At 42.6% G+C, this 14,416-nt stretch overlaps 1 protein-coding gene across 1 annotated transcript in view; it reads left to right on the top strand.

Moving 5' to 3' along the window:
* itgav (integrin, alpha V) overlaps positions 1 to 14,416 on the top strand; it is a 78,606-nt gene that overhangs the window by 1,165 nt on the left and 63,025 nt on the right. The window contains exons 2-3 of the mRNA XM_037539279.1: positions 2,576 to 2,706; positions 14,070 to 14,158. Of these exons, the coding sequence (XP_037395176.1) occupies positions 2,576 to 2,706; positions 14,070 to 14,158 (220 nt within the window). The remainder of the gene's footprint in view (positions 1 to 2,575; positions 2,707 to 14,069; positions 14,159 to 14,416) is intronic.

Genomic DNA, 14,416 nt, shown 5'->3' with positions numbered 1-14,416 from the left:
GGAGTGGTGGGCAGCCCTATCCGCAGCGCCCGGGGAGCAGTTGGGGGTTAGGCGTCTTGCTCAAGGACACCTCAGTCATGTGCTGTCGGCTCTGGGGATCAAACCGGCAACCTTCCGGTCACGAGGCTGGATCCCTAACCTCCAGCCCATGACGGCCCCATTTATGGCAGAAGGATACATATATGACATTCTGGTGCTAAATAGTCCACCCAACATACCTTATTTTTCCTGATTTACCACTCTTTTATCCTTGTTGACACCACAAAAACAACTCACGTGGAGGTTCACTGGTGGTTTTGAATAGTAAATATAACAGCAGGTTTGCATTATACGCACTGTGGGCCCTGGTTGCCATCACCACCACTGTTGTCAGGTTCCTCCACAATGAGTTATCTCATGTTAAGATGCTCTAAATGAATTCCCAGTGAGTGAATTGTACAGAAACTCTGAAAAATGGGTGGAATTCCCCTCCAAAGCTCCAAAGTGAGAGGTGTAACCTGCAGTAAAGCCCATTAAAACTGAACTAAAAGTAAAACATGTTCCTTTCCTCACTAAGTTTGAGTAAAAGTAAAAGTATCATTTGGAAATTAATACCCAGTACAGGGAAAAATGTACCTGAGCACATGGCGCTGAGTACATGTTTGAGGAACACGACTACTTTGAAATTCTCCATATATTGTAGCCTCTGTGTTTGTTTTCCTACCGTCATGGGTGCAGCGTTTGTCTGAAATATAGACAGTATTATGCAATATTACACTTAAATCAAAGTCAAGCTGAAACTAGCTTTTTATTCCTGTTCATTGTTCATTTCCTTTGTCAGATGCACTGGAACTGTTGGTCAGTGCTGCCCTTTCATATTTTTTGAGTACTGATTTGCTGATACTGACAAGCAAAGATGTGTAAAAAGTAAATAAATGTATAAATCTAATTACAGAGAAATGTAACATTTGTCTGTGAAGGTTTATACATGCAGTGAAATGTCTTTATTCTTAGGAAGCTCAGTAAGATGACCATTACAGTGATCAACTCTACTTGCAGCAAATGCATAACCACGTTTCTGTAAGATCGAAAAGGCCGAACTTTAGTGATTCTCAAATGACGAAAAGCTACTTTGACGACTGCGTTAATTTGCGGGATAAAACCGAGCTCAGAGTCTAGGATCACACCCAGATTTCATACTTCAGGTTTGTTATATGAAGCTGAAGAATCAAGCTTCTCATAAAGCAGCTCACTTTATGAATTTTAGTACCAACGATCAGCATTTCAGTGTTTTTGTGATTTAATTGTAGAAAATTTTGCGACGTCCACTGAGGAATATCTGACACACAGCTAGTTAGTCTGTCTGCACTCTTGATCGTCAGAAGGAGTAGAAATGTATAACTGTGTCATCAGCATAGCTGCAAAAATATATATTATGTTTTCTAATCACCTAAAGGCATCATATACAAAGAGAATAGCAAAGGCCCTAAAATTGAACCCTGTGGGACGCCACAAAATGTTACTTTTTTGAGGTATGATTTGAAACCAAGAATTGGCTGTTCATTAAATGTGATTTAAACCGTTCTAAGACTGTGCCCGAGAGGCCTAGCCAGTGTTCGAGGTGGTGGATCAGGATCTTGTGATCAACGGTATCAAAATCAAATATCAAATCAAATACCTGATCAATTATCAGCGTGAAATACCAGTCAGAACAGCAATATTTTTAAAAAGCAGGTGCCTACAGATGCTGATATGATTCGATATCACTACGCGTTAGGGGTGGGCCATATGGCAAACATATTTTATCATGATACTTTAAGACATTTGCACGATACACAATATGCATCATGATATTTAATTTTTCCGAAATTGAATAACTTCTAGCAGACAAAGCAGAACCTGTGTTGGCACATATGAAAATACTAATAATTATAATAATCCAACAACTACAGTGACTATTCAATGGTTTTACAAACTGCACCGCCTTAAATCCAGGCTTAATCCAGGCTTATAACAGGCTTAATTATGCTCAATTTGTAATGAAACATACTTGTATTGTACAGATCATATTGTGACATAATACATCACGATAACGATAAAATATGGCCATGCTGCTCACTCCTACTATGTGTCCCTAGTCATTCTAGAGAGTCGTTCTAGAGAAACTTACCAAGTCAAGTATTTGACTCTAAAAGCTGCTCCACTGTTTCTCTACCATGCTAACGTCAGTTTTAACTGGATAAGCATGGCGTAGTCTGAAATTCAGACAGACGTACAGAGACAGTAGATCCTAAAGAAAGATGATGCAGTGCGATATTAAACTGAACGTCATGATATGTTAACACACAGCCTTTGATTGCAGACTGTATTGTTCAGATTCTTCACAAATGCCAGTAAGGCAGCAGATTTTATTAGATTTTTTAAAAATGTAATTTTAGTTTCTGATAATGTATTAAATTCTTTTACTCTGCAATAATGACAGTAAAACTTTTGACCTTTTATTGAATTTCATTCTTTGGGATGGACATCCAGTTTAAATGTGTATTAACTGCATGTTATGTTTATATAACTGTATTTTCAAACTGAATTTTCCCAGGTTGAACATACTGGTAGGCGCACCCAAAGCCAACACCTCATCACCTTCCTCTGTGCTGGAGCGAGGGGCGGTCTACAGCTGTCCCTGGCAGACCGGCGGCGTCTGTACACAGATACAGTTTGACGACACTAGTAAGTGAAACCTGTCATTTTATCATCACAGTTACGCGTGGGCTGAGCTTCTGTGTTGTGTCCCAGTGCGCTGTAATGCTGTAAGGGCGGTGCTGCTGCTCCAGTGCGCTGTAATGCTGTAAGGGCGGTGCTGCTGCTCCAGTGCGCTGTAATGCTGTAAGGGCGGTGCTGCTGCTCCAGTGCGCTGTAATGCTGTAAGGGCGGTGCTGCTGCTCCAGTGCGCTGTAATGCTGTAAGGGCGGTGCTGCTGCTCCAGTGCGCTGTAATGCTGTAAGGGCGGTGCTGCTGCTCCAGTGCGCTGTAATGCTGTAAGGGCGGTGCTGGTGCTCCAGTGCGCTGTAATGCTGTAAGGGCGGTGCTGGTGCTCCAGTGCGCTGTAATGCTGTAAGGGCGGTGCTGGTGCTCCAGTGCGCTGTAATGCTGTAAGGGCGGTGCTGGTGCTCCAGTGCGCTGTAATGCTGTAAGGGCGGTGCTGGTGCTCCAGTGCGCTGTAATGCTGTAAGGGCGGTGCTGCTGCTCCAGTGCGCTGTAATGCTGTAAGGGCGGTGCTGCTGCTCCAGTGCGCTGTAATGCTGTAAGGGCGGTGCTGCTGCTCCAGTGCGCTGTAATGCTGTAAGGGCGGTGCTGCTGCTCCAGTGCGCTGTAATGCTGTAAGGGCGGTGCTGGTGCTCCAGTGCGCTGTAATGCTGTAAGGGCGGTGCTGGTGCTCCAGTGCGCTGTAATGCTGTAAGGGCGGTGCTGCTGCTCCAGTGCGCTGTAATGCTGTAAGGGCGGTGCTGCTGCTCCAGTGCGCTGTAATGCTGTAAGGGCGGTGCTGCTGCTCCAGTGCGCTGTAATGCTGTAAGGGCGGTGCTGCTGCTCCAGTGCGCTGTAATGCTGTAAGGGCGGTGCTGGTGCTCCAGTGCGCTGTAATGCTGTAAGGGCGGTGCTGCTGCTCCAGTGCGCTGTAATGCTGTAAGGGCGGTGCTGCTGCTCCAGTGCGCTGTAATGCTGTAAGGGCGGTGCTGCTGCTCCAGTGCGCTGTAATGCTGTAAGGGCGGTGCTGCTGCTCCAGTGCGCTGTAATGCTGTAAGGGCGGTGCTGCTGCTCCAGTGCGCTGTAATGCTGTAAGGGCGGTGCTGCTGCTCCAGTGCGCTGTAATGCTGTAAGGGCGGTGCTGCTGCTCCAGTGCGCTGTAATGCTGTAAGGGCGGTGCTGCTGCTCCAGTGCGCTGTAATGCTGTAAGGGCGGTGCTGCTGCTCCAGTGCGCTGTAATGCTGTAAGGGCGGTGCTGCTGCTCCAGTGCGCTGTAATGCTGTAAGGGCGGTGCTGCTGCTCCAGTGTGCTGAGATGCTCCGGGGCCTGTAATGATTTATGAGGTTGTACATCTGCTTTGCCCCAGATAATACGATGATGTGCTATATGGGGTTTGTCGTCAAGTCCAGACTCGTAGCAGCACGCAGGCTCACAGCAGGCCTCTCACCCTTTACATTGAGTGTGAATTCCATCATGACTGGACTAAAAGAAATGAAAGTCTGGTTCCATTGACTTACATTAAAAGTAGAGGATGTTTTCTCCTTCTGTAAAGTTCCTGTTCTGGGGGAAGGTTTTGTTCCGACAGCGATCAAACAGTTGCTGCCTTGTGTTTATCTCACCTCTGCACTTCGCTCTTGTGTCGCTGTGTCTGGCAAATAAAGAAAAGCTTTTGATTTCTCAGCCTAAACATCTTTTACCGTCGGGTCTTTTTTGGGCCCTTTTTGAGTGCCAGTCATTTGGTTACTTGTGCCACATAATAAAGAATACAGATAATCTGGATGTGCAGTTTTCTAATATGTACAGTTATAGATGTGATTAGTGGATATTGGGCTGTGGCTAATACAGATACTGATTTAAGAGGCTAAAATTTCAGATGAATGCTAAAATATAAAGTGATGTGCTGCGCGCCAAGTAGAAAGGCAGCTGTTTCCAGCCAGCTGCTGTTATAGTGTTCGTTTGTGTTAGTTAACATTACCGTTGTTTTCAGTTTGTTACCCGACTAGATTAACAGGTTTTCAAATTGTAGAAAATATGTCCGAGAGATTTTCTGTGAATCACCCAGGAAGTTTTAAATGTCAGTCTGATGTTTAACATGGCATTTTGCATCAAATCTCACAGAGTGGCTGAAATTTTGGTGGAATTTCTCTTTGAGGAGCTCCTATTGAGTGCAAGTGTTAATTTGCTGGCATACGTCTTGTATAATCTCAGTAGAAAAGCACTGACCAATAGAATAACCATGTGACAGTCTGGAACAGCCACACAGGAACCTAAGGTCACCATACCTAGTGCCAAGTCTGGGCTAGAGGGGTCTAAATCCCCCCACCATTGGGCTGTGGAGCAGTGGAACTGCAATCTCCGGAGTGATGGAGCTCCATCCAGTACCTTTGGGATGAGTTAGAGATCCAGAACTGACCATCTAACAACAGTACCTGACCTCACTAATGCTCTTGTGGCTGAATGCAATCAAATCCTCACAGCAGATTTCAGAATAGACATTGGAGGCACAGTCTTAGGCCTAATCTGGGTCTGGGGAAGCTGGCCTATTGTGCAATGGAAGCTTGTACCCACCCATTAGCATTGCACAAGCTGCATATCCACAGTCCATGCATGGAAACTAAGCAGCAAATGCAGGTTGTTTTAATTCGTTGTTTTTGTGATGTCACAAAAAACCAACACACGGGGGGAGACGTGGGACTGTATACATTAGATTTTTGGTCAAACTCTTCTGTGGTGAATAAACTTGACCGCCACTGTAAATCGACGGCCTCTTAAACAGGCTGAGGTGCAGATCCGGCGCCGTGTGTGAGGACCTCAGTCTGTCTGCCCTGTTTGTGTGGTTGTTTTGTGAATGTGAACGTGTGACTGAACTCAGAGCTGCTTTAATCCTAATTCTCATTGGTATGCTGTGTGTGTCTGTGTGTGTGTGTGTGTCTGTGTCTGTGTGTGTGTGTGTGTGTGTGTGTGTGTGTGTGTGTGTGTGTGTGTGTGTGTGGAGCTCTGCCAGCTTCTCTGGCCTAATTTAGAAAACTCAGCATCTCTCTCTCTTTTTCTCATTGTTCTCCCTCCCTCCCCCTCTCTCTGTCTCTCTTTCTGTCTCTCTCTCTCCCCCTCTCTCTGTCTCTCTCTCTGTCTCTCTCTCTGTCTCTCTCTCTGTCTCTGTCTCTTTCTGTCTCTCTCTCTGTCTCTCTCTCTGTCTGTCTCTTTCTCTGTCTCTCTCTCTCTCTTTGTCCCCCCCCCCCTCTCTCTCTCCCCCCCCCTCTGTCTCTCTCTGTCTCTCTCTGTCTCTCTCTCTCTGTCTCTCTCTTTCTCTGTCTCTTTCTCTGTCTCTCTGTCTCTCTCTCTTTCTCTCTTTCTCTCTCTCTCTGTCTCTTTCTGTCTCTGTCTCTCTCTGTCTCTTTCTCTCTCTCTCTCTCTCTCTCTCTCTCTCTCTGTCTCTGTCTGTCTGTCTGTCTCTGTCTGTCTCTCTCTCTCTCTCTCTCTCTCTCTGTCTGTCTGTCTGTCTGTCTGTCTGTCTGTCTCTGTCTCTCTCTCTCTCTCTCTCTCTCTCTCTCTCTCTCTCTCTCTCTCTCTCTCTCTCTCTCTCTCTCTGGAAGATGAATGTGAGTGCTGAACTATGGAGGATTGAACTGAATAGTGTCAGTGAATCAAACAATAGTTGGGGGAAATGTGCCAGTTGTCTCTAAACTTTTGATGGGCTGTGCTTTGTTGCTGTGCTGTGCTAAAAGCTGAACTCTTACTGTAGCTGTGCATCGTCTTTTTTTCAGACGGCTTCACAAGTAAAGACTTTTTAAAGCTCCTGGTCAGGTTTCATGTGTGGTAGACTGCAGCACGGCTTTATTACTGCGGGTCAGAAAAAGAGATCCTCATAATTCCAGTGTTTCTGTTTCCTCTCTCGGCCTGAGCACAACCAGTCATGAACCAGCTGTGATGCTGAAGTGTGAACGGCTGTAATATTTTCCAGATTCCAGCAGAGTCTGACGGTCAGAGGGCGACAGTACAAGACACGCATATGAGAAATGACCTGAGAAGGTCAACAAAGCTGAAGCTGACGTCTTATTCAAAATCGCCATTCCACCTTAAATGGCGGAGCAGTTACATTCAGGTGCCTGCACGTGCCACTGCTCCATTTAAGGTGGAACAAAAACAAAAATCTGCTGACTAAAAGAAACCAGCTTCAACCTTGTTGTCAGGCCCAATGCAAGTGTTCAAAAGCAGTTTGTTTATATATTGTTCAGTTTTGCTTTCATTAGGTACCAACAAACTGTCAGATTTACTTTGCGTGTTAAAAATGCTTCTTAATAAAAAAATGAAGGGACGTCTAAGAATAATAAGCCACTTTTTCCCCACAAGAAAGTTTCCTTAAGCCTCTAGAATGACGTTACTTGAAAAAAATATGTGTACTGTGATCTAATGTGATCAGAAATTAGTCATATCACTGTATAACGTTTTGGCCACTACTAGGTTAGTATGATACGCGACCGAGGAACACGGGTACCGTGACTTAACAACAGGGCAAACCACTGTAACGTTAGTCCGTTTAGCTGAATGGCCAGGGATGGTCAGGGATGGTCGAGGGGACATGAATTAAATAAAGGAGGTAAAGGTCTACAGGACCCGAATATGAGGCAGATGACTTGAAGAGTAAGAAGTTGGCTTCTTATTTAATTTCCCGTTCCACCTTAAATGGTACGGCAGTTATATTTAGGCTCCTTTACAGCTGCCTGATTGCAACTTCTTGCTCCATTTAAGGTCAAATGGGAAATTTGAGGAAAAAAAAAAAAAAAGCTTAATCACATTAAAGCGAGTATCCTTCACATCCTGCCTGGACCGTTCAGCTGTGAGCTCGCTGGGCGTGTGGTGACGGTGGAGTGAGGACGCGGTGTTTAACCAGCTGTGTCTTTGGCAGTAAGTGGAATTTCCCACTGCAGGGAGGAGCAGAGGGCAGCTGACAGTCTGATACTGTCCAAGGCCACTGCGAGGATGCATGTGAACGTTGAATGCAGAATTTTGTACGACAATAATCACATCAAATTAGATCAAACTGTGGTGAAGTGTAAAATGTATTTGTTAATAATTCCCTGTTCCGAGTATTATGCCTGTAGATAACGCTTTAAAGGGTCCTGCGTTATTCTTATTTTATTGTTCTTCCATATTAGGGCTGCACGATATGTCAGATATAAGAAAGACGATATAAGCGATAAATCGGTATCAAAATAATGTTACCTCTCTTTAAACCTCTCTTTAAACCTCTCTTTAAACCTCTCTTAAACCTCTCTTTAAACCTCTCTTTAAACCTCTCTTTAAACCTCTCTTTAAACCTCTCTTTAAACCTCTCTTAAACCTCTCTTTAAACCTCTCTTTAAACCTCTCTTAAACCCCTCTTTAAACCTCTCTTTAAACCTCTCTTAAACCTCTCTTTAAACCCCTCTTTAAACCTCTCTTTAAACCTCTCTTAAACCTCTCTTTAAACCTCTCTTTAAACCTCTCTTTAAACCTCTCTTAAACCCCTCTTTAAACCTCTCTTTAAACCTCTCTTTAAACCTCTCTTAAACCCCTCTTTAAACCTCTCTTTAAACCTCTCTTTAAACCTCTCTTAAACCTCTCTTAAACCTCTCTTAAACCTCTCTTTAAACCTCTCTTTAAACCTCTCTTTAAACCTCTCTTTAAACCTCTCTTAAACCTCTCTTTAAACCTCTCTTTAAACCCCTCTTTAAACCTCTCTTTAAACCTCTCTTAAACCTCTCTTTAAACCTCTCTTTAAACCTCTCTTTAAACCTCTCTTAAACCCCTCTTTAAACCTCTCTTTAAACCTCTCTTTAAACCTCTCTTAAACCCCTCTTTAAACCTCTCTTTAAACCTCTCTTTAAACCTCTCTTAAACCTCTCTTAAACCTCTCTTTAAACCTCTCTTTAAACCTCTCTTTAAACCCCTCTTTAATCCCCTCTTTAATCCCCTCTTTAATCCCCTCTTCAAACAAACGGCAAAATACAAAATTACAAAAGTGCCGCTTACTGATCTGCAAAATAAAAAGCAGTGAAACACTTCAACGTCATATCACTGTTGTCATAAGGAAACCTCGTATGTCCAAAATTGTAACTTTACACGAGAAGGAAAAAACACACCTTACTTTCAATGTAAGTCAATGGAACCAGACGTCTTTCCAAGTCATTTTGGGTCCTTTCTGTTTGTCCATTCATCATGAAATTTACATGAAATATATAGGACCACGGGTAGATTCAAATGATGTCAAAAACTGAAAAACGACAAAAATGCAGATATAATGGCCACAAATCCATATTTATTTTTATATACGCACAACAACAACAAATACATGTTATTGACTCATTTTATTCGATTTTTTTTTGTTGTTATTAAATATTGTGGCATCAGACACTCCAGGTTTGATTTAGTTTAAAAATAATGTTGCTCCTGCTTTTGGTTGAGTGTAGTTAGGCGGTGTTCTAAGTTGGTCCAGGACTCTTATTTTGAAGGACTGTGGTTCTGCATGTGTGAGGTAATTAGATCTGTTCTGTCGCTGCCGATCATTCTCAGCACTGACGTGGTGGTGGTGTGTTAGTGTGTGTTGTGCTGGTACAAGTGGATCCACTCACTGTCCACTCACTGTCCACTCTATTAGACAGTCCTACCTTGTCGGTCCACCTTGTAGATGTAAAGTCAGAGACGACAGCTCATCTGCTGCTGCACAGTTTGTGCTGGTCATCCTCTAGTCCTTCATCAGTGGTCACAGGACGCTGCTGGATATTTTTGGTTGGTGGACTGTTCTCAGTCCAGCAGCGACACTAAGGAGTTTAAAAACTCCAGCAGCACTGCTGTGTCTGATCCACTCAGACCAGCACAACACACACTAACACACCACCACCACATCAGTGTTACTGCAGTGCTGAGAATGACCCACCACCCAAACAGTACCTGCTCTGTGAGGGTCCCTGGGGGTCCTGACCACTGAAGAACAGGGTAACAGAGTATCAGAGAAACAGATGGACTACAGTCTGTAACTGTAGAACTACAGAGTGCAGCTGTACAGTAAGTGGAGCTGATGAAGGAGGAGGTGGTCATGATGTTCTGTCTGACCGGTGTGTGCTGTTTACAGTACGTATTGTCTGGTTTATGCCGTTTATTTTCCGTCTGTGGTGGGAGTGGATTGAGGAGTGAGCGCTCCGTTTTGAAAACGTGACATGCTGCGTCTCTGATTTAAGGAAAGTAAGGAGGGTTTGGGTTTCTGTGATGGTCAGTGCTCTTCAGTGGAGATCAGGCTTGGTCAGTACTGGGTGACCGTGAAGTAACCGTGTTTGCTCATTAGAACCCCCTGGGTCCTTATTGTGGTATCCTCTGTGGGTTTGAGGCCCAGGCTGCACAGATGTGTGCGCTGCCTTTTAAGGAGTCTTCGTGTTGATTGCATCACTTTCTCTTCGGCTGGTGAGCAGTTACTGCTTGGCATGTATGAACAAGATGATGCCACGTTCTTCTAAAGGGGCCAAGACTTCAGCTCACTCCTTCACTGGCTCCCTGTCTGTTTTTCTGTGTACACAAACGACTGAACAGCCCGGCCGAATGACCGGTTTTGTGGATTTTCTAGGTGGACGTGAGAGAACGGGGTTTTGATGGAAAAGCCAAATGGAAAGGTTTTGTTTACTGTAAGGGCAGAATCTCTTTACGGTTAGGGCCTGTTATCATACGCCGGTGATGATGTTGGGTTGCAGGGGAACCGTTCTTTCTTTCTTTCTTTCTTTCTTTCTTTCTCTCTTTCTTTCTCTCTTTCTTTCTTTCTTTCTTTCTTTCTCTCTTTCTTTCTCTCTTTCTTTCTCTCTTTCTTTCTCTCTTTCTTTCTTTCTTTCTTTCTCTCTTTCTTTCTCTCTTTCTTTCTTTCTTTCTTTCTTTCTCTCTTTCTTTCTTTCTTTCTTTCTTTCTCTCTTTCTTTCTCTCTTTCTTTCTCTCTTTCTTTCTTTCTTTCTTTCTTTCTCTCTTTCTTTCTTTCTTTCTTTCTTTCTTTCTCTCTTTCTTTCTTTCTCTCTTTCTTTCTCTCTTTCTTTCTTTCTCTCTTTCTTTCTCTCTTTCTTTCTTTCTTTCTTTCTCTCTTTCTTTCTTTCTTTCTTTCTTTCTTTCTTTCTTTCTCTCTTTCTTTCTTTCTTTCTCTCTTTCTTTCTTTCTCTCTTTCTTTCTCTCTTTCTTTCTTTCTTTCTTTCTCTCTTTCTTTCTTTCTCTCTTTCTTTCTTTCTTTCTTTCTCTCTTTCTTTCTTTCTTTCTTTCTTTCTCTCTTTCTTTCTCTCTTTCTTTCTTTCTTTCTTTCTTTCTCTCTTTCTTTCTCTCTTTCTTTCTCTCTTTCTTTCTTTCTTTCTTTCTTTCTTTCTTTCTTTCTTTCTTTCTTTCTCTCTTTCTTTCTTTCTTTCTCTCTTTCTTTCTTTCTTTCTTTCTTTCTTTCTCTCTTTCTTACTAGCTTTCTATCTCTCTTTCTTTCTATCTTTCTTTCTTTCTATCTTTCTTTCTTTCTATCTATATATCTTTCTCTCTTTCTTTCTTTCTTTCTCTCTTTCTTTCTTTCTTTCTTTCTTTCTCTCTTTCTTTCTTTCTTTCTTTCTTTCTTTCTTTCTTTCTTTCTCTCTTTCTTTCTCTCTTTCTTTCTTTCTTTCTTTCTTTCTTTCTTTCTTTCTTTCTCTCTTTCTCTCTTTCTTTCTTTCTTTCTTTCTTTCTTTCTTTCTTTCTTTCTCTCTTTCTTTCTTTCTTTCTTTCTTTCTTTCTTTCTTTCTCTCTTTCTTTACTATTCCTTTCTTTCTTTACTATTCCTTTCTTCCTTCCTTCCTTCCTTCCTTCATTTCTGTCTGTCTGTCTGTCTGTCTGTCTGTCTGTCTGTCCTTTCTCTTAACCCACTTGATCCCGATTGGGTCCCAGTAGCAGTATGGAAAGCAGAGAAGAGACTAATATGGACCATTTTGGTGCATAAAACCAATAAAACCACAGTGTTTATGTGGAACCACAGTGGAAAAACATGCAGGCAAGTCCAAGATAAATGTGAGATCTGGGCCCTTTAACGGTCAGAGCTGCCTGTAAACTCTAAGGCTGAAGTGGGTCTGTTTTCTCTGCTCTTTCTGGGCCCCGAGGCTTCGTCATCTCAGCCAATCAGAACTCAAAGTGCTGAGTCCACGCAGCTGACCAGGGCCGAGTGGAGTCATCTCCACTGAAAGCATGGATTCACTTTAGAGAGGTCTGTGGGACGTCAGATCTGCTGACCGGTCTGTTTTTGTGCGCTGAGGGATTTTCATTCAGGAAAAGGCGGTTTGCTTTGAGGAACTTTGTGAGGAAACAGACTCTTCTGGTGTGCGTGTGATGAGGACTGACCGCTCGCTGTCTGTATCCTGTTCAGAATTGACCAATGCATCATGAGAAGATTCTTCAGACTGACGGAGATTGTGCTGTAGATGGTTCTATATAGAACCTTTTTTAAAAAGAAGGTTGTATATAGAACCTTTAACACCCAAAGAACCCTTTGCATGATTAAAGGGTTCCTTGCAGCATGTGATGGAGAATGTGCTGTGGATGGTTCTGTATAGTACCTTTTTGAAAGTGGTTCTATGTAGCACCCAAATGGGTTCTTCTGTTGTTACGGTGTACCATTTTGGGTGCTATTTGGAACCATCTACAGTACATTCAAGCACAGTTTCCATCCGTCTGAAGAACTCTTTCATGATGCAAAGTGATAATGGTTCTATATAGAACCTTTTTTTCAAAACTAAAGAACTCTTAAACAACCTCCTTTTTTATGAGAGTGTATATATACATATTCTCTCTCTCTCTCTCTCTCTCTCTCTCTCTCTCTCTCTATCTATCTATCTATCTATCTATCTATCTATCTATCTATCTATCTATCTCTCTGTCTCTCTCTTTCTTTCTTTCTTTCTTTCTTTCTTTCTTTCTTTCTTTCTTTCTCTCTCTCTCTCTCTCTCTCTCTCTCTCTCTCTCTCTCTCTCTCTCTCTCTATCTATCTATCTATCTATCTATCTATCTATCTATCTATCTCTCTGTCTCTCTCTTTCTTTCTTTCTTTCTTTCTTTCTTTCTTTCTTTCTCTCTCTCTCTCTCTCTCTCTCTCTATATATATATATATATATATATATATATATATATATATATATATATATATATATATATATATATAGCACCCAAGAAGGTTCTTCTATTGTAACAAGCTTGACACAGTAACAACAGAAGAACCCTTTTGGCTGCTGTATAGAACCCTTCTATATATATAGAACTATCTATAGTTTATTCTCCATCAATCTGAAGAACCCTTTTTTAATGTGGTGAACCCTGAGTTGTTTATGGTTTTATATAGAACCATTATCTTTACTAAAGAACCTTTTGAAGAACCATATTTTTAAGATTGTAGGTGCTTCAGCTACTGCAGGAGGTACATGGGTAGGATGGCCCTCCCTCTCCCCATCACTCACCGCGGTGCTACCCAGCACAGGCGTCTGTTTGCTGACCGAACAGGTCTGGCGATTTATGCCAAAAACGCAAAAAACGAGAACAAGCTCTTCGTGCAATAGCGATGATGTGTCTTTGGCTGGTTGAGGTACTGAAGAATAAAGTTTGCTGCGTCATCCACAGACCTGAATGTGATGTAATGCAGATGCGCGAACACCCGTCTACCAGAGGGTTTCCTGACTACAGGGCTCAGGGTGCTGCGTCTGAGCTCATTCAGTCCTGCTTGGGTGCTTTTCTGATGGGTATTATTGTGGAGCGTTTGAAGCAGGAAGGTGTTTGAAACATCTCCAGCCATCTGTTGAAGATCTAGTCAGCACAGACCTTCAGACAGAAGAGCGAAACACCAGCCGGGCCTGGCACTTTCCTAATCCAGGGTGGTTGTGCAAACGTGTTAATCTCAGGGCAGGAAACAAGAAGCCTCAGCCGTCGACAACAGAACAGCCTTTCACAACTTGTACATTTGGAAGACATTGACTGGGTGTAGATGCTTGAATGGATGACAGATGAATGAAGAATTTGCACACTGTAAACAAGCTCGACGTGTTAGATGTACCTGAAGCTTTGACGGGCGAGTATGTCGCACTGAAATGCTGCAGAAATGAATTCTGAGTTATAGTTGGGATACGGGATGAAACCCAGAGCTAAAGCCATTACGGCACTTATTCACACGCACGCACAATCGCAGTAAACATACAGTAAACAACTGCAGTGGGTCCATTTATCTCTTTCTCAGACTCCGGTTGAAATGACTTCGTTGCCTTGAACTGTAATGGAATGCAAAACAGTAGTTGTGATGATAATATTGAAGCAGGAAAATATTAATAAATGTCTCTCTTTGTTTCTCTCAGATGACCGGCGTGAGAATGGCATGCAGATGGAGTTCAAGTCCAATCAGTGGTTTGGTGCCACGGTTCGTTCCGATGGAGAACACATCCTGGTAAACCCGCTCTGCTGTCTGTCTGTGCTCATCGTTCTTGCTTGTATACTGCAGTAAATGGCACCTTGTCAAGTGAAATGACCTTAAATCTGGTCGACATATCTAATATTTCTAATATTGAGGTGATTGTGCACTTATTATCTAGCTTATTTCCAGACACGTTTTTCTGGTTTTCAGTAATTTTATTAAGTAAAATTCTCACTTTTGGCTCGTAGTGAAATAATTTTACTCAATAAAATGACTTAAAACAAGCTGAAA

This window comes from Pygocentrus nattereri, chromosome 6 (genome assembly GCF_015220715.1).
Source record: "Pygocentrus nattereri isolate fPygNat1 chromosome 6, fPygNat1.pri, whole genome shotgun sequence".
Classification (NCBI taxonomy): Eukaryota; Metazoa; Chordata; class Actinopteri; order Characiformes; family Serrasalmidae; genus Pygocentrus; species Pygocentrus nattereri.
Note: the sequence above shows the minus strand (reverse complement) of the source record. Positions and strands in the feature narration are given on the sequence as shown.